General features: G+C 36.5%; 1 protein-coding gene and 1 non-coding gene across 2 annotated transcripts in view; both read left to right on the top strand.

The window, feature by feature from the left end:
- Positions 1-26,823, top strand: part of tmtopsa (teleost multiple tissue opsin a) — a 93,939-nt gene extending 67,116 nt beyond the window's left edge. Inside the window, exon 3 of the mRNA XM_048163948.1 lies at positions 25,112-26,823. Within this exon, the coding sequence (XP_048019905.1) occupies positions 25,112-25,357 (246 nt within the window). The 3' untranslated portion in view covers positions 25,358-26,823. The remainder of the gene's footprint in view (positions 1-25,111) is intronic.
- Positions 22,784-22,920, top strand: LOC125252050. Its single transcript, XR_007181134.1, has one exon. It is a non-coding gene; the product is annotated as a U4 spliceosomal RNA (small nuclear RNA).
- Positions 26,824-27,234: the final 411 nt, after the last annotated feature.

The following is a 27,234-nucleotide window of genomic DNA, read 5'->3' as shown; positions in this document are numbered from 1 at the left end:
TATTTAACTTCTTTTTTTAAATTTTTTTTATTGGCTGTTCCGTGTTGTTTCTCAGGGAGTGCATTTACATCCGGTGCTGCACCAGAAGCTATTGATATTTACCTTAGAGCTGTCATAATCACTGAGGAGAAGAGCTTCCTCGGATTACTGTAAATTATGTGCATTACATTGTAAGGCTGTTAGTTGTCACACCATCCAATAAAAGTTTGAAACGGAGTAGTATTATAATGCTATCATCTACTAGTGACTCTGAACAGATAGTAGCAACAACAACATAACTTCCATTAATCTCTGTTTGTTTACATCAGTGGGCTTACTTTGATAGGAATGACTACACTCGACAATAATCCTCTGATTGGTGTGTATTTCTTATCCGTTCTTATGTGGTGTCCCCTTCCTGCAGTGCCCTTCAAGGAAGCAAAAACACCATTTGGAATTCACCTTTTGTTTGACTATATGTTACCTTTGCAATTAAAATGGGCAGGTCCCATATGATGGTAGTAATCTGTTTGTCTTTCCAAAAGGCAATATGTCGTATTTATTTTGCTCAGTTTGTTTTTGTGAGTCCAGCAAAACCTACTAATGACCAGAAACTGAAACTCAACTCAACTGTCTGACTGTAGCTGAGAGATCAGATAATTTGTTGGTAAGGTTATTTTTGAAGAATACTAGAGCCAACAACAGAAAGCTGCCTGCTGCCAAACATCGTGTCTATACTGGATGCAAGTGGCGCGACAAATCTCCGAGAGTAAACTGATGCCTCATTCTATTTATGATGTATTGACACAAAGGACAAATGCTTTTCAAAGGGAGCTTTGTCGCATCCAGCGTAGACAGCTTTTAGGCAACGGTCGCGTCCTGTGTAGACACGGTGAAACTCATGAAAGATTATTTTATGTGTATAGGCTCCATGTCTCAGGGCTTAAGTTTTGTTTCTCAGTGAATTCAGCAGGTTAACCTACACATAGCCCCCTTCTGTCCAATATACCACCTAGGGTCATATCTCTCAGATTATAAGCGGTGACAGCTCAGGCTGCTACCTCAGAATACTCTAAGCCATTCCCCCCCTTTGTGAGTTCATGTCTTTTTCTCTGATCTACTTCTGCAGAACCCTAATTTTGACTTATTACATGGACCTTAGAGCATAATCGTCCAGTCAGCTTTGGTTCTGCATAGCAGTATATTTTTATAGCTTAGGGTTAATGAGAACCCAGAGGATGACTGTGTGCCTGTCCTTTGCTGAAGACTCTCTCTTGCTCTCTTATCATTTGTCTCATATTGACTGTAAACTTCACTACAGTGAGAGACAGACTTACTGGATTCTTTTAGTACAACCTGGCTCAGTTTGAGAATGGGAGCATCTTTACTTTTATTATTACTTTTATTGCTGTTTGTTTTATGGAGATTATGTGGATGATCCAGAAAATGCTCCCATGAGAACTTTAAGTGGTTGGCAGGGGTCCATAAGCACTGGTCCAAGCCGGCTTCAATGTTACCAGTGTCAATTTGTAAAAACAGTCAAACAATCAATTAAAATTCAGCTCACAGCCAAGCTTGCTAAAGATGGCACAACATGCCTTGCCTAAATTGGACAATTACCATTGTGCGTGAAATGCGCAATATGTTTTCAGTTCCTCCAGGATTTTATGATGGTAAGAATATCCGATGGCAGGACTTTGCTTGCAATTATGAATGCAAATTAAACTAAATTCTGAATTATTTGTTGCATTTCTTACTTTTCTGATCAATCCCCATTGTGCACTTAAAGCCCTCTGCAGTCAATGATTTTCTCACTTAAAACTCATCTTTGATCAGCAAAATGACATTTGAATGTTTTTTCCTGAGAAAGTTATTTCTCAAGCCTTAAAATAGCTTGAATGTAACTCTACACCCTTACTCATTTAATATATGCGGAATCATGATTATTCAAACTGGTCCCCACCTCCACTCATGACACATAATGTTCATTTATATGATTAGCCTTTGGCTTGACGAGTCAAGTCAAGTCAAGTCAAGTCAAGTCAAGTCAAGTCAAGTCAAGTCACCTTTATTTATATTGTGCTTTTTACAATGCAGAGTGTGTCAAAGCAGCTTTACAGTGATAACAGGAAAATAATTTTGGCTGCACAGCAGCTCTAGAAGAAAATGGTGTGATTGTTCAGCTTAAGTTCAGTATTGATTCATTTTGTTGTAAAAATCAGTTATTAGTTTAGTTCATTTATCTATACAGCAGCTCTGGAGAAAACAGTGATGTCATTGTCCAACTCAGTTCACATTCAACCAGTGTCAATGCAGGCAGATCAAGAACATTGTTGAATATCAAGTTGAATGTCAAGTTTCCCCAACTAAGCAAGCCAGAGGCAACAGCGGCAAGGAACCCAAACTCCATCAGGTGACAAAAATGTAAAAAAAAAAAAAAAAAAAAAAAAAAACACACCTTGGGAGAAATCAGGCTCAGTCAGGGGGCCAGTTCTCCTCTTGCCAATAACAAACAGTGCATGATTATGATTCAGGCAGCGTTACGGGTTGAGGCTATTCTTAACTAGAATACCTAAAAGAACAATGACAAATGAAGGCATAAATAACAAATATTTATGACCATATGACTGTATAACCCTCTGGAGTCTGAGGCTGATTTGGTGACCTGGAGTAGTTTTGACATGCCCTGACATTTGTGCTTTTTTCAGTTGTTTATAAACATATTAATGACAAAAGTCTCATTACACTGTATTCAGCAGAAACTAGGCTACAATAATATGTGAGCAACAAGTATGTACATGTTTGCATTTTTGAGAGTATTACGTATATGCGTGGTTTTTGAAAAAAAAAAAAAAGTCAATGAAATAAGGCCTCAAAATGAAAAAGACTTTTGGGAATTGTATATTGTACTCTAGAGTTTTTGCTTCAAAATGATGTGGAAATGATCCTGCCTACTCGGACACAAAAAACAATGTATTGATTTAAAATTTCTAAAACACTTTTTGTTTAGGGAGCCCGTATGCAAAGAGGTGTGAATCTTCATGAATAATGCTGTGATTCACACCTGAGGAGATTACGACCCTGCACAGACACTATATCACAATTAGAATAAAGAACTAAAGAATAAAAAAAACTTACCATTCACAATCATTGGCATGATATCATAGATCCTCTTGTTCAATGGCTGAGGCTAGGCATCTACATTAATCCAGATAGACTTGAAAACAGCATTTTCGTTTCAAAATGCTCTCCGTCCACAATAGCGTTTTCAAGCATTTTCCAGTGTTTCTCTTCCACATTAGGGCTTTTCACACTGTGCTTAACCAGGGGTTATCGTCATTCTAAACACTGCTTTTAACCCCAGGTAAAGGAGCATTTCACATTTGTAATTTAGATGCGGTGTTAGCACTGCTTTTTACCCTGGGTTATGAAACCCTGATCTGGAGCAGGATTAGCACAGCTTTTGCAGTGTTAAACTTGTACAGTGTGAAACAATGCAGTGTTAGAATGTTACAATTAGTTGCTTAGCAACCGACAACCAATCACATGCCTCATATTGATGCGCTTTGGGCAGTCACAGAAACACCGCGCAATGTATAAACAGTCGTTTCTGCGTATGATAGGAAAATGTCAAACGAAAACGAAAATGTGACAATTGGAGTGAAGAAGAGACCGTCATTCTTACTTTTATATTTCGAAAAGTTCACTCAGAAAAAAAACTTGATATTACAGTCTGCAATATATAATATGAGGACGCACAATGCTAGAGCCTTTATGTAAACGGGTCACGTGCTGCGTTTGGCCAGTCACTGACATCGCAAATATGCAGATAAGGACTTTATCCCGGGGTTTAGGAATGTGCAGTGTGAAACGGTAGCTTATGAATACCCAGGATTAACTGTTAACCCTGGGTATAGTATGAGCAGTGTGAAACATGAATAAAGATAACCCACGATTTCGTTTTACAGGTTTAGAATGACTCAAGGTTTCAAGTGTGAAACATCAGAAAACTCTAAATGCACTTTACTGTGCATGTATAAACCTTCATAAAAGCTCACTGAGATGATACAGACAGAACAATAAAAAAGGTCTCACTGTAATCTTTGGCAGGATTTTTTTTTTTTTTTTTTTAGCAAAAAAAGGTCGCTCAGGTCGCTCTCAGTCACCATTATATGTTTGGTCTAAAACGCAACTGCTCTCATGTTTTGCCACAGAACAGCAAATGTGAGTTAGTTTTCTGTCATCTTTTGCAGGACTGCGATATGAAGAGTGTGCAAAGTAACATATTTTAGCAACTGTGTGAAAGTGAATAGCACATAACAGGCACAATACTGATAACTAAACATGCATCATCATTTTCATATACCTACGTCTTCACAGTCACACTACAATGCGAAAACGGCATTTTCAAATTTAGCCACCTGGAGAGAGCTTTCAAAAGCTTCTTTTTTGTTAATAAAAATGCTGTCTCAGTGTGGACAGAAGGCCAGAACAGAAAGATACAGTTTGAAAAAAATGTTATGTTTTCCATGCAGCTATTTCAGGTGCGGTTCGGGATGCAGTCTTTATGTTAAATGTTGAGTTGAGTATGGAAATAAATTAGTGCTCCTGTTGGCTTTGATACTTGTTGCATCTATTATATCTTGGTGGAATATCTAATGTTGTACAAAATGACTCTCTTTCCTGTACACATTACACACTTTTAGAAAATCTGATGTACATTATGCTGTAGCAGAATAAAACGCAGATAGAGACAAATTAACTGAAGGACATCTATTTGTGCTCTGCCAGACATATTATTTTACGAGAATAAAGCATGTGTTTGAGCAAAAGCATGTCTTGTCATTGAATATTCACTTCTGCTGGACAACAGTCTTGTAAACACTTGGCCTGAAAAGATGTTTGGTTTGTGCTACTTTCAATTGCACATTAAGTGACAAACTCACAGCGCTTGCAATGATGAATTGAGCAGCATTTAATGCGAACCTATAGATGCGCTGATGTCAGTGCTGTACTTCAAAAACACACTGAGCATATACTTATTTAATTAGAACATAGTGATTTCATAACACTGAGCCAGTTCGTGATTCCAGCTTAACTTCAGTTAATCATGCAGCCCCAGATTAACTTGTGTAATTAACAATGTAATGGTCTGGGTGTTGTTTTAAAACCCATGTTTAGGGTTTCCCTGAGCCTTGCATTCATGGGAAGAATTTGCTGTGCCATTCTGTTATTCTTTGTGCTCTTCTAAAAACAAAATACAATCATCAATGCTGTAACCTGTGTCATGTGGATCATTTGCAATGCACTATAGGTTACAACACGAACAAGCAACAACAAGAGCTCACTTCACACAAACAAGTCTTATATGAATGCGTGCGACTGCACTGAACAACCCTGCTTATGACATAAAATTGACATTGATTCATGTGAAAAGAGCAAACAACAAAAGTAGACAAAAAATAGGCTTGTTTGAGATGAGCAAAATCTGCACAGAATCTGTCACTGGTGATCACCGCAAAAGGCATGGCGGTTAAAAATCTGTCCAAGTGTGGTCCGACTCTGATGTCATGCTGACATGTGTCAGAAACGTGTGAGGCGGCCTTGTCGGATACTGCGGTCAGGCACAGTTGCTCTCCACCGACTGCGCTGATCAAAAGCACGATGGGAGTTGACTTGCTGACAACACAGCTTAATGCTCATTGGTTTAAACAGCTGTGATGTATTGATTTTAAAACTCTGATATCATGTTTTTATGTGTATAAATTATGTGTGAATATTCCCAAACTCTCTGACAGTGAGACAAACTAAAAAAAAAAAAAAAAAAAAAAATCACAAGGAGTATTACTGGTGTATTTTATGTTGTAGAATAACATGTGAATAAAATATCTTGACCTTGTGTTACCCACAGAACTTATACATCAGGCATTTAACCAGCTTTTGGCCTACAAAAATACGTCATCCCTGCAGCAATTTATTATAATTGATGAAGCTGTGCCTGACACTTTAGCATTCCATCTACAATTGAGCAGTTTCATGGGAGGATACTGATTTGCTCTTGATTAATATTTTATTGATCCTCCTGGAGCAATTCAGTAGAAAGGAAGATTTCTTAGTCAGCGGTATTCTAGTCTTTACAGAGAAACACTAATGAACTTAATGAACTTATATCCATCTCCTAACCACTTGACCATGATTAATTAGCTCAACAGATGATTTTCAGCCACAATGAATTGCTGCCATACCAGATTTTGATGACTTAAGAAAAAAAAAAAATAGTATATACTAATATTTTGATATTCACTGTTATAATAACAATTAGTGGCCTAATAAACAGTTATAATATACCTAATATACTGTTATACTGTGAATAATTTTAGACCAACTTTACAGATATTTCCTATTAATTAACAATGTTACTGATGATCAATCTCTTTATGAAGGTCAGCAGTGTAAACACACCTATGAGCCGTAAACGAGAGCACCGGGTTCTTCTAATGGTGATCACCATGGTGATCTTCTATCTGCTCTGCTGGCTTCCCTATGGGATCATGGCTCTCCTGGCCACTTTTGGAGCACCAGGACTGGTGACTGTGGAGGCAAGCATAGTGCCCTCCATCTTAGCGAAGTCCAGCACTGTCATTAATCCTGTCATCTACATCTTCATGAATAAACAGGTAAGCATAAATAAAGATGTAGCCCCAAAGTTGGGCAAATATCAGAACTTAAGTATTTTTGAATTTGTAAGTGTGAATTTGAATTGAAATGACTGTTGAAATAAATTCAACAGTCACACAGTAGCATCAGGCATTCTGTCTACACTGTAAACCCTAATAGTCAAAATACTTAAATTTAAGTTTGTCCTAATCAAAATAATTAACAAATTAGTTCAGTTAAATTAACTATTATGAGTATTTTGAACTTTATTTTTCTTTTGAGTTCAATGCACTGACATATTTCAAGTAAACTGAATGGTTTCATTGTTTTGAGTTGTATGAACTCATTTGTTTTAATTTAGACTAACTAGTTTAACTGAAACTGGGCTGGGATTTCTATTTCCCAGCATGCTTTGCCCATGGCACTCAAAAGGGAAAGTAAATGCTAAAATTTAATGTTTGTGTATTATTATTATTATTATTATTTTTTTTTTTTTGTGTGTGCAAAATTAATGGATACGGGAGATTTAGTAGTGATTTATTTATTTTTTGTTATGCTAACTATTAACTATGCTAATAGTTTCTGTTAATGTGGGATTTTTCATTTTCTGAATTTTCTTATTAGGGTTTACAGTGAAGTAAATAACTAATTTGATGTGGAAGACCTCAAAATAAAAAAGTTAATTAATTAAATATTTTATGTTAATTGCTATCAAAGTGTATGAGTTAGTTAACTCAGAACTTTAAAAAAAGTTAAGGGCAATTATCATGCATAAGTACTACAAACTCAAAATTTGATGTAACTGATTACTTCAATTTTTTTTGAGTAAGCCCAACTTAGGTGGGTTTACAGTGTAATGTGTCTTTTAAGCCTTTTTCATGTTGTTTTGCTCCATGTTGAAGAGATTTGGGTAAATTATTCTGTTGCAAATATGTTTCCTTCTACAATGTTTGATAAAATGAAAGTACACTATATAAGTCTTCAACTTTATTCATTTATATAGCACATTTTACTGCAATTTCAATTGCCCAAAGTGCTTCACAATATCACAAAGACATAAACAATATATATCAAACCAATTAATACAAAGGAATTTAAAACAAATAAAGAGATAAAGATAGAATAAAGTACATAAAAGCGAATCAAATGAAAAATCAAATGAAATAGAATATATAAATGTATCAAGAAACTATCTATAAACATGGTCTATTCTCAACAAACGCTAAATTAAAAAGATAAGTTTTTAACTGAGACTTAAGGTTGAAGCCTGCCGAATCTGCAAAGGGAGGCTGTTCCACAGTTTTGGGGCGATGACCATGAAAGCTCTATCGCCCCTAGATTTTTTTGAAGAGCGGGGAACTGCCAGTAGAAGTTTATCTCCTGATCTCAAAGACCTGACTGGGGTATGGTCCTTTAAGAGGTTGGTGATATAACTTGGGGCGATGTTGTGAAAAGCTTTAAAAACCATCAATAAAATTTTAAAATCAATTCTATACTGGACTGGAAGCCAGTGAAGAGTAGATAATACTGGAGTTATATATATATATATATATATATATATATATATATATATATATATATATATATATATATATATATATATATATATATATATATATATATACTCCAGTTATGTATAATAAGATAATTTGTTCATTAACTAAAATCACTGTATTACTATTCCAAAAGTCATATAATGATCTTTTCATTTCAGGCCCTTGTATTGAGAACCTGTATCCAAAAGACTGGGTTAATGAAAACACAGAAGTAACATTCGGTTATCAATCCATTGTTTTGCATTTTAGAGTAAGCCAGGCGAGAAATACTGCAACTGAAGTTACTTTTTGAAGTTGAACTTCAATGTTGCAAGTCTACAGTGAAGAGGTCTCAGTTACCAGCTAGAGATAAGAGATAGAAGAAACAAATTTTTCTCTCTCACTAGGCTCCCCCTCCAGCTTACGTTAAGGTTGAGCCTGATGTCATGGTCCTGCGATGTTCTTCTATGAAGAAGTGGCAAGAGGCAGACAGAGTGATATAAATACAGCTCTGTTTCCCTCTCCATCTTTGAGATTAAAGTGGATTAGTGAGTCTGCTTGCTTCTCGAGGAGAACCCTTCTTATTGCTTATACCCTGCATATGAGGGTGTGGTTGTGTAGATAAAATAAAGATGGAATGTGATCCTTTCTTTATTGTTTCAGCATAGTTGAAGGATTGGTCATGGTAAGTTGATGTGAACCCTTCACTTTCTGGTGACCACTTTTTAGCAGAAGTGTTTAGCATTAGAAATCAGCAGCTGGTAATTGCTGAGGGACAACTCTTTTTAGAAGGAGCAGTCATGGTGAGATGATGTGACTCTTTCACTTTTGGTTTGCCCTCTTTCTGGTTTGACTGGAGGTGTTAATAGAGAACTGCTGAGGCAGCAGCATACTGGAGGAGTGATCATGGTGAGGTGATGCTGAGGCAGCAGCTTACTGAAGGAGTGGCCACGGTGAGATGATGGGACCCCTTCACACTTTAGCTGCTCTGCTGAGGTACAACCACTTCAGAACGCAGTGAGAAGTGGAAGAGTGGCGATACCGAAGGTTGTAGCCTGTAATGCTGAAATTAGAATGTTGACATTTTGCATGCTCCTTTTGGAAAGCTGCTCAAGAACCCCGTAGGGTGAAGCAAGATGGACGGAATTATGATGGGTACTAACAATACTCCCTTGGCTTCATTGACTTCCCTCCTCAACTATTGTTGGGTCTTGAAGTAGTGGTATCACTCCACTTTGGATGGGTGCTCTACAAAAGATGATTCGCTAACTATAATGTGTTTTCTCAAGACACGGTATGTGCTGATTTCCCCAAATGACATTGGGGTCTTTAAGTAGGACCTGAGCTCCCCTGCGGCTCCCTTGGGATTAGGTTGGGGTGTCCCTCCTTGTTATTTGTCATGTCAGATACACAAAATAAAAAAATAAAAAATAAAAATCAACAGCTTGAACACAATATTTCACTGAATTATAAACACACACAAGAATAATGAAACATACAGTGTGTTGAGAATGCATTTTCATAAAAAGTTTACGTTATATCCTTAGGTCATTGATTACACTGATAGAAATGTTCCTCTTACTCATATCATACCTGTGTGGGCTCTGTAAAGTGTGGATGAAATGCCACCTCTTTGTGTGTTGACAGATAACTTTGGTGCAATAACAACAAGACTGTCAACAGGCTCAGGTCGGATGCCCAACAACAATTAGCAAGGATATCATGCATGTACAAATAAAAAGTAAAATTATTTACAATAATCAAAATTCTTTCTACTTACCTCTGTTCTCGGCCTATGCCACTGCTGTAAAGAACTTGTGCATGTAAGTAGTGGAGGAACACAGTCAGTTCCCAGTTGTTTATAGTGTGCTGTCTGGAATAGCATTGCAACTAAATGGTTGCACAATGTCTTACCAGCTATACAGCTGCAGCAAAAGTGTTCAAGGCTAACAGGGTTTTCTGTTGCATCTAGGGTTATCTGGAAAAAAATAGCAGTCATAAATTATTATATATCACTCATAAATAAAATAAACCACTTTATCAGAGCCAGTGATTGAGTAGTCAGTTTTATGGGAAATTTATATTATGGTATTGCATTAAGACCATACATTGTAGACACATTTCAGTAAGGCAAATCATTGACTATAAAATATTATTACAGGCAAATGACTAAATCCATTCCCATGCTACAGTATTTAAACAATTAATGCCCAATATATTTGCATAATTATTTATTTTATTTACAGAAGAAATGGCTATGTTGATGAATTGCACCAAATATCTACAGGTCCTACATATATTCCCCTCATCCTCCAATACTCAAGGTCTGATAAATTAGTTAATAACAACATTATTAATCATAACGGAACAAGCTGCAACCGCAGCAGAGGAGCAGCAAGAAAAAAAGACCAAACAAACCTTGAAGTTGCGAACTTCCAGTAAACTCCCTCTTTAAGTGAACTAAACTTTTATACAACCTCAATCCTATGGGGCTCCTCTCTTTTCCTCATTGACCTGAAACATCGAGCTCTAGCTTTTATTCTCATATTCACCACGTCAGACACTACGCCAAAAAAATCCAAGGGAGTTAGCTTACGGCTATCCATTGCAACAATAATTCATTTTTATCGTCTTAACTTTGTATTCGTGCAGATAACTCTCGAAAAATTTGTGCAGATAACTCTCAGAGCTTGTAGCCTTTGTCGCGTTTTGTTTTAATAGTTGATGTATTCATTTCGACCAGGCGATCAATGTCTCCAAACGTAAAGGTCGGCAAATCTTTTAGGTACGGTGAAAACAAATACATCTCAGTGGCATCCATTGTTGCTTTTACCCAACTATGACGACTTCCGGTTCTCAAACGCCAAAGTGTGAAAAGGGTCCATTAGAGCTTTTGCTCTTGGGGCCATTAAGGCATTTTGCCTGCCCTGCAATTTTTCTGCCTTCCCTTGCAATAGAGCATAGAAGCTTGGATACCTTTTCTTGCTATTAGAGAAAAATAGTGGGCTTAAGTAGTCGCTCCACTAAGGAGTCAGTGAGTCGCTATTTGCACCCTGGGGGTTGATGACGCTCTGCCCCCAGCTGAGTGATCTGTAGAGTCAATCTATGCTATGCAATCTAATCTATTCACAGCTTAGTGGGACAGGTATTTCCTCAGCATGGCATAGTGGGTACCTGTTGAAGTTCCACTTTGAAAGGGAAATCTTAAATTGCATTTGCAACCCGGCTCCTTGAGAAGGGAAATGAGACTCTAAATCTTGTTGCCATGCATTGGGTTTGCCTGCATGTCTCCTTCAGACAAAAGAGTTGATGACTTGTCTTGCAGGCACCCTCTTATACTCACGGGCACTCCACTTGTGATGTCATGGACTGCCATTGACAAATAAATGGCCATGTTTGTTACACGTATTCAGACACCGGTTACGCTGAGGGTCTTCCCCCATAGTGTCATTATCAGATGCAGCATCACATTCCCCTTGTCAGGGAACAGGGTTGCATATGCAACCAAAGACATTTTTTTTTTTTTTTTTTTCTGTATTTTTTTCTTTTTTGTTGTTAATTGCTTTTCAAAGAAACCTATTATGATTTGACTGCATTTCATCAATACAGTAACTGTTTAGAATTTTTTTTTGATTTATATTATTTCAGTTTCTTTGATTCCACTGTGCCCATAATATTCTCTCTACTAGTTTTTTAATGATGTATTTACGTGTAGCACCTTAATGAAATAAGTACTACAAAATTCAATTGTACAAATTACAGGGTTAAAGTACCGAAATTAGTGTGTTAAATTAGTTATTTAAACTAAAGATTCTGCAAAGTTTCTTAATGCATAATGCATTGTTTTGAATATTGGACAGCCTGTGTTACAAGTGATGACCATTTAAAGTGGTTTTTTTTTTTTTTTTTTTTTTTCTAAATTTTTGAAAAATTACATAAACCCCCAAGCTAGTCCTAGACTAAAATGCATGTTTGAGCTGTTTTTACTGAAAGCAACTTGAACTGACATACCTTAAAATAAATCAGTGCCATTGTTTTGTCTCAAGATGTTTTTTTTTTTTTTTTTGTTTTTTGTTTTCTGGTGTACATTCATAAATTAAATATCCTAATTGAACTAAGGTATAATCCTGGCTTAGGCTAAGCCCTGTCTGTGAAACCGGGCCCAAGATTCTAAAATTAGTGATTGTAAAAAAAATGTAACTTGGTTTAAGATAATTTCCTTATCATAGAAATACTCAACGTATTGTGTGCAGGGAATTCTGGGCCCCAGAAATGTATATTGTCTTATTTTGGCTTACATGGACAGTTTCCGTATGGGGGGACGTGGTTTCCAGTGCAGTCAGGAGCTCAGTGAATTTCTGTCACCATACACCCATTAACAATAAACTGTGTTATTAAAAGCTTCAATTTCAATTTCTTTTAATTTAATTCTAATTTAATTCTACTTATCTACTTCAGCTTACAATTCAGAATCCCATTTGCTAGCTTAATTCAGGAAAAAGGCATTCTCAGTTCAATTATGATTGCTGGACAACCATGCGTAGCACACTGAAGATTAAAATTAGAAGCTAAAAATTTAAAAAAAAATTAAAAAAATTTTTTTTCTTGCTCAAACTTTTTTTGTGTACACGTCCTGTGTGGGCTTTCTCAAAACTGACTGATTCTCCAGATTTTTGCTTGCTGGCATGAACAGAAAGTATCTCCATCAAAGCTGAGCATGCTGAGCAATTCATTGTTGTTTTCCGAGTCTCCAGAAAGTGGGTGCCTGGCATGTTGTGGTCCAATCCATCTACACTGTCAGTTTGATAAAAGTGATGCGACTGGTTTACTGGCCTACTCTCATGTGAAACAATCCAATTCATTGTGCTTTTTGCACCATCCGTCAAAGTGTCAGTTGTGCCATGTGGCACTGATGAACAAGGTAAATAGCAGCCTGTCCCTTCCACATGTATTTAGGGACCTACTATTTATGCGGGCAGTTCAAGCTTCTGCCAACTGAGGAGAAGGTAGACTACATTAACACTCCTCTAACTCAATAAAGTTGACTCTGTTTGGCTCTGAGAGATGTTTTTTAGGGCAAGTATGTTTTTTCTTCTTGTGGAGTACACCACTGGGTTGTCTCAATGCAAGAAAGCAGGTCTCACCGGAGTAAGATGGAATGCCATGCAAAGGTCATAAACAGTCTGTCAGCTCTGCAGTCTGAAAAATCACATCAGAGACATGCTTAACTTCCTCTAAATCCCAGATATGTTTCACTCTAGGCACCAAACTCTGGTTTGATTGATGGAGCTTGTCATTTGTCCTGCCTAGTGTTGTGTATGAACCAAAGAGCACAATATGCACTTACACATTCCATGTTGATACAGAATGGAACACTAGTACATCCTCCCTCTAATGCCCCATGTATACTAGTACCAGTGTAGACGAGGATCATTTTCATTTTAAAACGTCGTTTTAAAATGAAAACGATCCTCATCTACATTGGCATTTCCACAGCGTTTCAGAAACTATCTCCGTCTATATTACACAAACAAAAACACGTCACATGACCGCACATGACCGTTCATGTACACGTCAAAATAACAAGAAACTATGCTTATAACCACACGTTTGTTGCTGTTTGCGAAAGTTTGTTGGGACTATAGTTTTGAGAAACAATAAGTAATTGAACTATGTTAGAAATTAAAGGAACTTTGCGACCATAGTTGGCAAGCAACGCTTTCGGGAAATGCAGCCCTTGTAGTTGTCTACACAACTACTTGTCAGTTTTGTGGTCTGTACACGACTCAAGTGCTCTGTCAAGCTGCTGTCAGTTAATTAATATTTGATGGATGAACCTGCGCCTTGACTGAAATCTTGTTGTGTTAAATGTGATAACACTTTCCAGTTTTATGGACGTCGCCATTTTTGCTATTACTTTAGTCACTGTCACTGTGGTTACAGGTGATGGATAGAATATGGGTTTGACTCCATATTCAAGATGCTATTATGAGCTGCTGTATGAATTAAACATTTCAAGACTCACTGTAAGTACAGTAAAAGTGATTGTCAATCCCAAATACTAGTGTTGTAATTCTTGAGATCAGTCTTAGTCTTGAGACCGGACTTAAGACCATTTTTTGAAGGTCTTGATCTTTTCTTGGTCTTGACCACATTTGTACTCGGTCTTGTCTCGGTCTCAGACTAATAGGACTCAAGATATTCAAGAGCTTCAAGACCAAAACTGCTGGGATATTACTAAATTGCCAGTGCATTGTCTGATGTAATTATTTACATCATTAATGTGATTAGATATAAAATGTACTGCTTCAGATGCAATCAATAACATATTTCTAATTTGATTTATTTACTGTGCCGGTTCAGAAATGAAAATTAATACAAATGTTTACAAAATTCAAGTTATTGTTGCAAAAATGTACTTTATTAGTAAAGTATGAGATATGGATTTTTATCATCTGGTATAATTAAGGAATATCACAAGAGCAAGAGAGCTGTTTTCACAAATTTGAGCACGACTGTAAACATGATATTGCTTTTATACAAACATTAAACTTTTTAAAAAACATTATTCTCAACATTATTTATGCATTTGTAATTTACCAATTCAGATGCATTTTCTGTACCACCTCTGCAGTGCAAAGACAGATGTTGTAGTTAATGATTTCATTTGATTTGTAACAGATCTATATAGTGTCTTATTCTAATTATATGTATTGATTAAAAATAATTCTCAGGAGTGTAATGTGGATCTTTATTAATTTAAGGAGTGCTAGTCTGGTCTTGGTCTTGACTCTGTCTCGCCCTGCCTTGGTCTTGTTCTGGTCTCAACACAATTGGTCTTAGTCTCAACACAATTGGTCTTAGTCTCGACTTGGTCTCGGATTAGGTGGTCTTGACTACAACACTACCAAATATGGACAGTGTTAACATAACCATTAAGGGTGTGTTCATTCTTCTAGTTTGGTTCTCTTGGTTCAAAATAAGAAAAAAATAAAAAATAAAAAATAAATGCTTTTATGATGTATATTTTGCTACAGAACTTACCAAACATTCAAAACAATGCTGTGTGCTGGGCAAGAAGATTGTAAAAGACTGTAAAAATGCCTGCACTGAACTGTAAAAGGCGACGTCGCAAATATGAGGAGAAAAACCAGGTGTGCTTGAGCATTCTGTCCTTTTTAGGTTTGCATCTTTTCTTTTTTTTTTTGCATCAATTTTTAGGCACTTTTTATTGTGTCTAGACTTTGACTGATTTACCATAGTTTAACCTTGCTGATTTAACCTAGAATGGAAAGCGTTCAACTGAAAGATGAAAAATTTGCTTAATTAATAAATGCACAACAGGGATGCTACATGTCCCCTAAAAAAGTGGGGGGCGGGTCTTTGCGAAGGGTCAATTACCTAGAATACCCTACCTCCTTAGCAATTCCTTAGCAGCCATCCATAACACTCTCTAACACCCTCTACACCAGGGATGGGCAACTTCAGTCCTGGAGGGCCACTGCCCAGCAGAGTTTAGCTCCAACCCTAATCAAACACACCTGAACCAGCTAATCAAGGTCTTTAGGATTAGTAGAAAGTTATAGGCAAGTGAGTTTTTATCAGGGATGGAGATAAACTCTGCAGGACACTGGCCCTCCAGGACCGGAGTTGCCCATCCCTGCTCTACACCCTTCAAACCATGCTGTTATCATTCTCCTGAATGTAACAGTTAGAATATGCTGACTGTCATTTATGTTTGATCCAGTCTCTTTTTCCCAGTGTCACTGTGATTATGAATCAGCAAGATCCCAAAACCATCCTTTTATGCTTGTTGAAGTGGTGATCCAGCGGAAATTCAGAAATTGCTGTCTCGGCTTATGTTTAGACACTATATCAGTGCATTTTGTTCAGCTGAGCTTAATTAATTTTGTGTCCAGCTCTAAGCATCTTGCTCTCACTTCTTTATAGTCTTTCAATGACTGAGGAAAAAAGGACACAGCCTTTATCCTGCTTGATTAATTACCTCATTGTTTTGATATGCTTCTTCCAACAACTGATTGTGCTGTTTTCACATTATTGAAATAAATGATAATGCAACACTGTCAGCATGGTTCCTCCGGTGTGAACACAGTGCTCAGGCTTTGGCTGTGTCTATATCTATCTAGAAGGAACAGATCTACTGCAAGCTGCTTTAATCCAAGTTGAGCAAACTTATAGTAACTTATAGAATAGTTCAGAAAAGATGTCATCCCAGTTGCATACAGATGGACAAAAGCACAGACAACAAAGAAACTGCAGAAAAGCATGTAAAGTCATGTCTGTCATTGAGACAGATCTCTGAAGACGGTTCAGTCACCCTTGTCAGATGCAATATCATATCAGAACTTCTGACCTGATATGTTGTACAGCTTTTATCTGCTGTCTGAAGAATTGCATATTCTGATAGATTAGTGTAAGTCAGTCCACTGATGGAAAATTTGGTGAACCCAAGTGCAGTTTATTAACAAAAACATAAACAAATTCAAAAGTAAACAAAGAAGTGGCTTGATTTGGCTTGATGATAAATATGACAAAAACACCCCCACAAACTTTAGCTCACCAACAGCAGTGTTACACGACAAGAGACAATGGAGGCATGAGGGCTATTTATACACAAGGACTAATGACTAAAAAGACACAACTGTGAGCAATCAGGACAGAAATCCAATCATAAAACTGTGAATCACATGACCAAAATAACCAATGAGAACATGACGCATATGGCTTGTTCGAGAAGCATTGGCTTGGCACTGCCCAGACCGATCGGCGTATGACATCAAAGTACCGCTAGAGCAATTCAAAAGAACAAAGTGACATGACATGACATGAAGTGACATGAAGTGACATGTGGCCAAGTATGGTGACCCATACTCGGAATATGTGCTCTGCATTTAACCCATCCAAGTGCACACACACAGCAGTGAACACACACACACCGTGAACACACACCCGGAGCAATGGGCAGCCATTGCTGCGGCGCCCGGGGAGCAGTTAGGGGTTCGGTGCCTTGCTCAAGGGTCTCACCTCAGTCGTGGTATTGAGGGTGGGGAGAGCGCTGGATATTCACTCCCCTCACCAACAATCCCTGCCGGACCTGAGACTCGAACCCATGACCTTTGGGTTACAAGTCCGACTCTCTATCCATTAGGCCACAACTGCCCAAAGGAGTCGTATGCTCTCCAAATGGTCTCACGGTACTTTGATGTCATACGCCGATCGGTCTGCGCAGTGCCGATGCATCTCAAACAAGACTATAGAGGGTATGCACGTGACGTCACCGTCGACCGTTAGGACTGCGGTTACGCACGCTGAGTGGCAAAAGACTGAGCAGCAGCATTGGTTTTCAGCTTGAATGTCGCGAAAAACACACAAAACACATTCAAAACGGGAAAGAGCTTTGCGGCTGACTGTACAAATAGATTTGACACAAACCCTGAGGTATATATTTAAAAACTAGAGAAAGCAACAGAAAAGTCACAGAAACAGCTGGACTCCAGGCAAAGAAACATGGATTTGCAGTTATCATTTTGTGTCGAATTGTTGGATTTTGAGGTAAAATCATACCTTATATATTGTATTGTTATATATTATGTTGACGACTCATCAATTAAATATTTTCCATCTTATATTATGCATAATTGGGTGTTTTTAAATAAACAACACTGTCAAAAACTATACTATAAAACTATATGTTTTAGGGCTGGACAATATGACGATATAACATTGATATAAGTGATTAAGCAGATTTAAACCTACCGATATTGTAGTTATATAAAATATTCACATGCAGATTTGCTTTATGTATTTCCCCGGCGTCAAATCAGGCACATATAAATGTCAGGAAACACGACTCCTGGCTGCATGTCAATATCCATGGATTAGGTTTATTTGACAAGTTGTAAGAAACACTTTCGAGTCCAACCTTTCGGGTAATTCGTTAGTTTTACTCGCGTTTTCGCCGTTTCTCCTATTAATCCAGTTACGCAGCAGGTTCTTTTGCCATTCAGTCCAGCTGAGGGAGCGCGTTTTCGGCGGGAAAGTGACGTCGATGCATACCCTCTATGGACATGGGAGCACATGGCAGGCTAACAAGAGGAGCAAAGGAGGCAAACAAGAAACATGACTAAGACAAAGTTACAAAATAAAAGACATGAACAATATAAACATGAACCAAAACCCAACCCACATGACAATTAGCCTCAATGAGCAGTGTGCTTGTAGTAGGTTTAAAACTGACTAGACCAGTATGCAGTTAAGCAATTTCAAAAGAACAAGAGTGCTGTTGTAATGAATATCAGAACAGCTGTGATTCGTCCATAGACACTCAGTTGAATACATATCAGATCAGTAAACGACTTGAGTGAGCAATGGTGGACAGTAACAAATATTTTACTCCATTACTTAACTTAAGTACATTTTCAAGTATTTATTTTTGGAAAATTCACTTCTAAATCATAATATCTTACACTTCTTACTCCTACATTTCAGAAGAAAAAAACAAAACAAAAAACATACCATTCCTCTTTATATGAAGTTCCAAACGTAGGTTTGGGAGGAGCCCAAACATTCAGTCCTGTCAATCATCATTACGTGCATACTATATAAGCTGCAACGCTGCGTCATCCCATTGACAATTTTTTTTTCTGGCAGACCTCCTCCTTCTCGTCTCCTCCTCGAATTCTCTCTTTCCTCATGCACAGTTCCGTAGTTGGGTGGTTAACTCAGAGCTCGAGCCAAGCTTCGGGTTCGAGCCTCTTCCGCGGACAAGCCAAGTTCGTTTTACTATTAACCATCAAGGCTGAATGGGCAGGTGAACTCATAAATTTGATTTGAAATTCAATATTTGTAATTCAATACTCCTGATTTGTAAACATATAATTCTTTTTTTCTTTTTTTTTTTTTTTTTTCCCAAATCACATTGAATGTTGTGAATTTGACATCTGATTGCAGCAGTTAACTCATATAATTTAATGGTTTGGTTAGAGCGAGTCTCAAGTCTCAAATGACTGATATGTGTGTCTGACTGAAAATGAGCTGAAAACAGGGAGTAATATGAGAGTGCTTGAGTGTGCTGCCTCCTAATAATTCATAACAATGTCAGACTGACTAACCAAGTAAAATAAAACATGTCTGCAGGCCATGGTCAGATTCTTTATCAGCCTAGAAATTCCCAAATTTTTATGTCAGCTAAACCCCTTTGACCTAAAATATTTAGCCTAGCTGAAGTTAATATTTCAACAATTTAACAGCACATTCACATGTTCATGGATCTCTGATGTCAGTTAATGGTCAATGGTCACATACAGGTAAAGAACTAAAATATTTATTTTGATTATTTTGATTGTGTTTATTTTACAATTATTTGTTTGATTTTAAACGTTTATGATTTAACTGGGTTAAGCCAGTCAGAAAGCTATTGAGAAGCTTTCTGTCTGTCAATCATTTTGCAAGTTCACAGCGGGCAGACAGTCCACATATGTGAATCTGGAAGTTGAGAGTGTAATACACGAACTTTAATTCAGTGGCTAAGTCTGGTGGAAGTTCTACACCGGAACCAAATGTTGCATAAATACAGTAAATAGCAGATAATTATTCAGAAATATTTTTTGAGAGAACAAGCTTCTACAGAGTTGTTTTTCAGAAGCTCACTGAAGATGCAGAAATGCATTTTGGAATAATCTGCATTTGAAATAAACCACAAAGATGGATTTTTTTTCTCCTTTTTTTGGCATGAAGGGTTAGTCATGGACAGATTTCCATGTCATACAAATTCTGATTGGTACAAATCCATCCAAATGAAGGATTGAGTGATGTTTCCGGATATTCATCACACTCCAGTCATCGAAGAAAGATTCTCCTGTATGTCATTTTCAGTCTTCAATTCCTCCCAGCCCGTAACTATGGAAACTGTGAGTTGAGGCGAGTTGAAGACTAAAAATGCTGTACAGATTCAAGTAACATTTCTTGGCCAGCAACGTCCATCAGAGAATGCGGGAACAGAACATATCCGGTGAGTTTGGCCCTGTGTTTTCTCCCATAGCATTTGATGATTGCGACTTGAACATTTGTTAGATACGAAACTTAATTCACTGCATGTATAGATGGACTTGAGTAATTGATTTTCACAGTTTTCACTAACTGTTGGATTACTGTAATGTTCAGTATCAAACCAATGAAGAGCAGAATTAATTTTAATACTGAGATATATATAGTATGCATATTAGAAATGTTTAATATTTGCAATGTCTGATGTTGCAAAACTATGCTCCTGACAAAACATTTGCATTACATTTATGACTCAGAGAGCAAAATTTTCTTGGAAGTGGTGAGTCATCAATATCACTTTTGCACAGTTGTATAATAGTTCTCAACATCTGAGATTTTATTAGACCCAGTTAAGTAGCATTTCTGTCAGATTAAATTATGGATGACAGTTGTTGCTAGAGAGAGGAAAGCTTTATTATTTCCTCTTAACTCATTTTATTAAGTAATGCAAGATATATTAAATTGCAAATTGAGTATTTCATAACTCATCTAAGCATGCAGAGAAAATTTCATGTGTAAATTCTCTTTTTTTCCCCCTGAAACACCAACTGCTACCGAAGCATGATATTATTACCGCTTCATTGTTTTTTTGCCATATTAATCTGATGAAAAAAATAAATTAGTAGTGTTATGTCTACAATAGTCTTTTTAGGACCATGGTAACTACTCTTTATCTGTATAAGTATGAAATTTCACAATTTGATATTGCCATAAGTTCTTTTAGCCTCAATAGTCACAGCAAGAAACTGTAAGCAATCAAATACCAAGTCTCTTTCACACCGCATATGTAAATAGTGCATAAACAATACATTTTCACTGAGCATGATAATAAGCTACATCATTTATACTGCTTGTGTAAACAGAGTGGTGCTGGCAGTAGTTTCAGCACTGATATTATGGAGGAAAAAATGCTCTACAAAACCTATTTGTCAATAACACATATAAGGTTTAAGGTGTTAATTTAAGACTAACAAACAGCAGTTTATATTCAGTAAATCTGACTACACAGATCACACACAGTTTCTGCCAATCTCATGTTAATCTTGAGTACCTATAAAGTAGTAGTGCATCCTTCATATCTCCAAAAAGTCGCTAGTTTTACCATATTTATAAAAGATACATACGCTGTACCGAGCTGTATACAGCCGAGCGCCTGGAGGCATGCCATGTGAGCGGAGCTAAAGAGTGATGAGCACGCACAGCTTTTGCGTAGTGATTATCTGTAAGTTATCAATGATCCACTAAACAAATGTATTTAAATACACACAATACACCATCGCATTATCCCTGGATAACTTTTAAATCACTAGAATGAATATAGCATATAGTGAATGATTAATTCACTACGTTCGTGTTATTTACATTATATGCACTTAGGCACCTATTGCTAACAAAACAGCAGTTTTACTCACCACCTGCGGTTTCGACTCATGACCGGGATCATTATTGCTGTGACCGCTCCATCTTTCAATTTCAAACGATCTGTAAATCCAGAGTAGAACTGGGCCTTGTTTATGAAACCATAAGGACTGATCCTGAGGGCTTGAGCAGCCACGGAAAACACAAAATATTCTCCATTGATTTTAACCAATAAAAAAGAGATTGCAACTATCAGTTTCTATGGTTATTTTAATAACAAATATCGAGAGCGCATCAATGTAATGTGTGAGCACAAAACTCTCAGCTCCACTTAATGCTGGGTTCTTTAGGAAGCAAGGTTATCTTTCCCTTACAAACAAAAACACACTTCTTTGGTGACATTGTTGATTTCGTGAAGTCCTGTGACCCGTGCAGTACTGCTGACGACTTCCGTAAAGCCGAATGCACGTTGATGGGCGTGCTCTTGCACTCTCGCCCTGGTCGATGTGTGCGCGCATGCTCTTCTGGGGGAAGGGCGCGTACAAGGAATTCCGACCTTCTTGACATGACACAGACCCATACTCGAAAAAAAAAAAAATTGGATTTGGAAGAGTATTTTTGGCACAGAAATACTTTGAAACTTTGGCCATGTTTAGCATGAGAATCCAACTCTTTAACAGTGTAAATAAGTCAGAATACATGAAATAGCATTATACCACCCCCTTATGGAAATACTCATAACAACCCATAATAACTTAAATTCACCATGAAATCAAAATCGAACTGATATTAAAAAATATTTTAATTAAATAATTTATTGATCAAAATCATGAACTTCCTCTTACAAAGACATGTCTTCTCTGATGATGTGTGCACTGGCAACCTGTCATGCACACAAGGTTGCATCAATTAGCAAATGACAACAATCCAACAAAATCAATCAATTCTCGATGGACAAAATCCAGTCCCGTCCTATGTTTTTTCCTCTCTCATTTGAAAAGCTTTTTTACTCTGATAAACGTAACAGTAGGGAAGATGATTGCAATTTCCGTTTCATGTTGACTTTAATATTCTGTATGGAATCCCCTTTCTGCCTGTAAAAAAAAAAAAAAAAAAAGAAAAAAAAAAAGAGGTGATGTATAAAATAAAAAAATAAATTACGTTTAAATTTACATAAGAAACAGTCAAGCTTTGCGCAGTGGCAGTGTCGTAACCTATGAGGTTTATCCGAGGCGTGACTATTGCTAATTGAAAACATAAGAAACAGTTGCAATTGTGAGATAAAAAGTCATTTCCCTTTTTCATGAAACAAGCTTCCATATTTCTGTTATAATGCAGAAACACCCTCAGTGTTAAAGGACATTGTGAGCCTGCTGTTGCTCACGCATGTGATGTGAAACAGGCCTCTGGCTTTTTTCTGACCAGATCAAGATAAATGTGAGAGTCCATGACCCAATCAGAAGTGTTATGAATCAGTGATGTTCAATGATGTCCCATTCCACTTTAAAAATGAACGGACTGGCTCAGATCCTTGTTAGGTCTTAACACACCAAGCAACCTGTCTTATGCAACCTGTCTGTTCCTCACAGAGAGAAAACAACAGAGGTTGATCATTAAATTATTACAAGCACAGAAAGGTGATATAAGCTCTCTTAGGTTTTTTGTAGGGTCTTTTTCCCAAAACATTTTAAATTGTTTTATCTTTGAACATGAAATGAAGTGCATGCTCTTCTTACTAATGAAGTGCAATTCTAGATGTTCATATCCTTCTATACCCTTTATCTCTTTAATCACGTATAGTGAATGATCATCATGTGTGAACATTGTACCTTTCTATTTCTTGAGGAAATGTAGTTGACTATAAGTATACTTAGCAGAGAGCGTATACTAAGTACACTACGTTTTCTTAAGGGAAGTGACATCACAAACCTTGCTGGGTCTTTCATTTGAATGGTAGTCAAGACCACTAATTACTGTCTAAAGCAGAATCTTATTGAGAAGGTTACATTTAAAAGCTTGTTTTTCATTTCTGTACACTGAAATTTTCAATGTCCTCCAATGTCTAAAGTTGACAAATCAATGGTCTGTGTTATATTGTTTAATAAAAATTTAATATGCATGTTTTGATTTCTTCAGGCTTCAAGAATAATTGCATATCTGTTATTTATGTTACATAAAAAACAGATCCATTAATTGATACATCACCATTAAATGTCAGATCTGGCTTTGTGCTTTTCTAGGCCTGACCAGTTATTATTATGTAGTTTCACTGCTTATTAATGTCATTTACCTTTGTTACCATTACCAATGACCCTTTTTCCTTTTCTTTTTTTCTTCTCCACTCTAAATGGAATGGACACAATTATTTCATATTACTCACAGACATTTAATTACATCCATGGAGTTGATTGAGCCAGTGTACATTATCAGGAATTATTAAATTGCAAATTGCATAATTGTTCTGTTTAGAGGTAAAAAGTCATTAAGGGAGAATTTGATACCATTTAGAAAGTTGACTGTGAAAAATATAGCATTTTTTTAAATGGCAGCTCTGATAATGGGGATGTTTGGATAAAAGAAGGGCCCTTTTCTAATCAGAATTCCTAAATGAGCTGTAATTGTTGTCTAAGCCCAGCCATGGTTGATGGGCTTATTCTTAGTTGATAGCAGGGGGGAATGACTCATTAGCGGTATGTGGCTCTTATGAAGTGCAGGTACTGAAATGAATGTGGATGTTTTCATTTGCAAGGTCATATAAAATCAAAGCACTGAGAGAATCAGAAAAATTCATAAACCTCAAACTTACTGTAGTGTTTGATACAATTTTTCAGACTTATGAGAATTATGCTCTCTTACGTGTTGCTTTAATACAAAGCACACATGAAAAAGGTTAGTATTACATTTAAATAATAAAATCAACAATACTATAGAGGCTTAGAATTTTAAGAACTCATGCTGCCTTCGTGTGATATCGGAATTATTGTAAATACAAGTTTCCTATAGTCAGAAATTGAAGTCGTATTTACTACTGGGAAACTAATTTTTGTTTGCAGAGTTCCCAAGTTGGGTGTGCCTTAAACTTTAAACATTGCTGCTGTGACTACTATTCTTTATTTGTTTTTTCCACAACAGCTACATCACCTTGTCTTGTTGTTAAAGTAGTGCATATTTACATAGATAAACATCAGCAAACTGTGGTAAAACTATACAGTAGGAAGTCAGGATATGTAGGCAACTTTATCTTGTAAATATTTTGACTTTGTTGTGAATGTTCTTTCCAACAACTAAGCAATTGAATGTGACAAACTCGTATTTACGATTTCAGGGTCATTTAAATTTCTGATAGTTTGCACATTTGACATGCAATCAGTCACCATATAGAATGCATGAGAACGTGTAAATGAAAGCATAAATAACCAGGTATCGTTCCTGCAGACTGTTATGTGCATGTACATATTTCAGCATTGTTGCTCTCTAATGCCTTTTATTTGTTTGTCTGGGTGTATCTGTGTTAGTTCTACAGGTGTTTCAGAGCGCTTCTCAACTGTGACAAACCCCAGCGAGGTTCCAGTCTGAAAAGTTCTTCAAAGGCAACTAAACCTTTTCGGCCTGGACGGCGCACAGACAACTTTACTTTTGTGGTCGCTTCAGTGGGACCCACAGTGGTCCCTGATAAGACAAACCCTGTGGAGGAAGGCCCTCTATCAACAGATACTGCCAAACCTGCAGTGGTCTTCCTTGTGGCCCATTATAATGGTTGAGAGTTATTCTGTTTCAAAAATGGCAACACTGAAGAAACTTTTCATACAGAATTTGGAAGATTTTACATGCGTATGATGTATAAATACTTAAAAAAAAAAAAAAAAAAAAATGAGAAAAGGAAAGAATCCTGAGGGAGGCTGATTTTGTGGAGTTTATTTTTGCCATCTATATTTGTCTGCTATCCAACAACAGGGTGTTATATTCTAGTAGTAATATGTAGCTAATACGTCCTAATTTTCTCTCAGATTCTGCAGATGTTGATATTACTATTTTTGTAGACATGTCCAAAAGATCTGCTGATAAAAAAGACTATTCTTTGTACAGTAAACAACAGCTCTTGAATGTCTCTTTGAAAATACTTTTTTGGTAATAATGGTGAAGAGAAAACAATATTTGTAACAATGTACAACTTTTCTTTTTTTTTTTTTTTGAATGGTGTTAAAACAAAAGAGTTTTCATTTTGTTTTTTTGTTTTTTTAACATACAAAAAAGAGGGACATTGGGTATGATGATTTTCCCCCAATGGCTTTTAAACCTGTATGGCCTGTATACAGTGAATGTAAGTTACAGTTTCTATGTTTTTTAATGATTAATGTTCAAGCCTAATTATAATTATATTATATATATATGAATAAGTCTAAAGATATTTGGACACCAGTAAATCTCTAAGTATTTACTAATTTATGTTCTATTTTTTTGTTGAAATGTGTACATGATAAATTACATGATATAAACTGTGGTGCTGTTTAGTCCAAGCAGAGAGAAAAAAAGGAAAAATAAAAATAACACTCTTATGTTAGAACATGTAATTTTACTGTAGCAAACCCATACATTAGCACTTTATATTTAACCCATTTGTGCCCAAATTTTTCTGAATGGTTTCATGCATATAGTCGTGTTAATAGTGTCCTATGTGAACATGTTCTGCATTTATTTTCCCCAGGTTTTTTTTTCCTTTTTTTCTTTTTCTTGGAAATCATATTTGAATGTGCGGCAATGTGTTGCCGGTGGGCAAATATGTTGTATGCACCCCCTCAATGTAAAATGTAAATAGGAGGAGGACATTTGGCATCTAACTCAAAATAACTGCTTTCAACAGATCAATCTTTATTCATAAACAGATTTATTATGTATACAAGTATACCCAAAAAGGCTGCATCTAGCTTATAATCTCTTGAATATGAAAAAAATAAAAAATAAAAATAAAAATAAATAAATAAAAATTAATAAATAGAATGAAGAAAAAAATACACAGGACATGGGGGTGGGACAGTAGAGTTGTGGAAAGATTGCTCTCTCATCTCCTCCTTTTGACAGATTTATTCATTTTATTCTGTTTATAGAGATGTCAGTTAAAGGGTGAAGTTAGACTCTAAAAATGCTGGGTTAAAAACAGCTCAAAAAGTTGGGTTGAAAATGGACAAACCCAGCTGTTGGGTTAAATTTTGCCCAACCTGCTGGGAAGTTTTATTTAACTCAACAATTTTTTAAAAATTACTGTATTGCTTCCTTAAAATGAACCCAAAATATGTTGGAAATTAACCTTTATTTAAGGTTTAATGAATGAGCATTTATTAATAAGTTATATTAATAATTAAATTGCTTATTAATAAATGTTCCCCTTTTGATTATTATTGTTGCCTCGTAATTATTTGTCTGATTTTTAATTCCCAACCTATTTTGGGTTCATTTTAAGTCAGCCATATAGTAATTTTTAAACAATAGTTTAAATAAAACTGCACAGCACGTTGGGCAAACATTTAACCCATCAGCTGGGTTAAAACAACCCAATTGCTGGGTTTGTCCATTTTTTTAACTCAACTTGGGTTGTTTTTAACCCATTATTTTTTAGAGTGTATGTTTTATATTATGAAAG

This window comes from Megalobrama amblycephala, linkage group LG17, assembly GCF_018812025.1.
Source record: "Megalobrama amblycephala isolate DHTTF-2021 linkage group LG17, ASM1881202v1, whole genome shotgun sequence".
NCBI lineage: Eukaryota > Metazoa > Chordata > Actinopteri > Cypriniformes > Xenocyprididae > Megalobrama > Megalobrama amblycephala.
The sequence above is the reverse complement of the archived record's forward strand: the minus strand, read 5'-3'. Positions and strand labels throughout refer to the sequence as shown.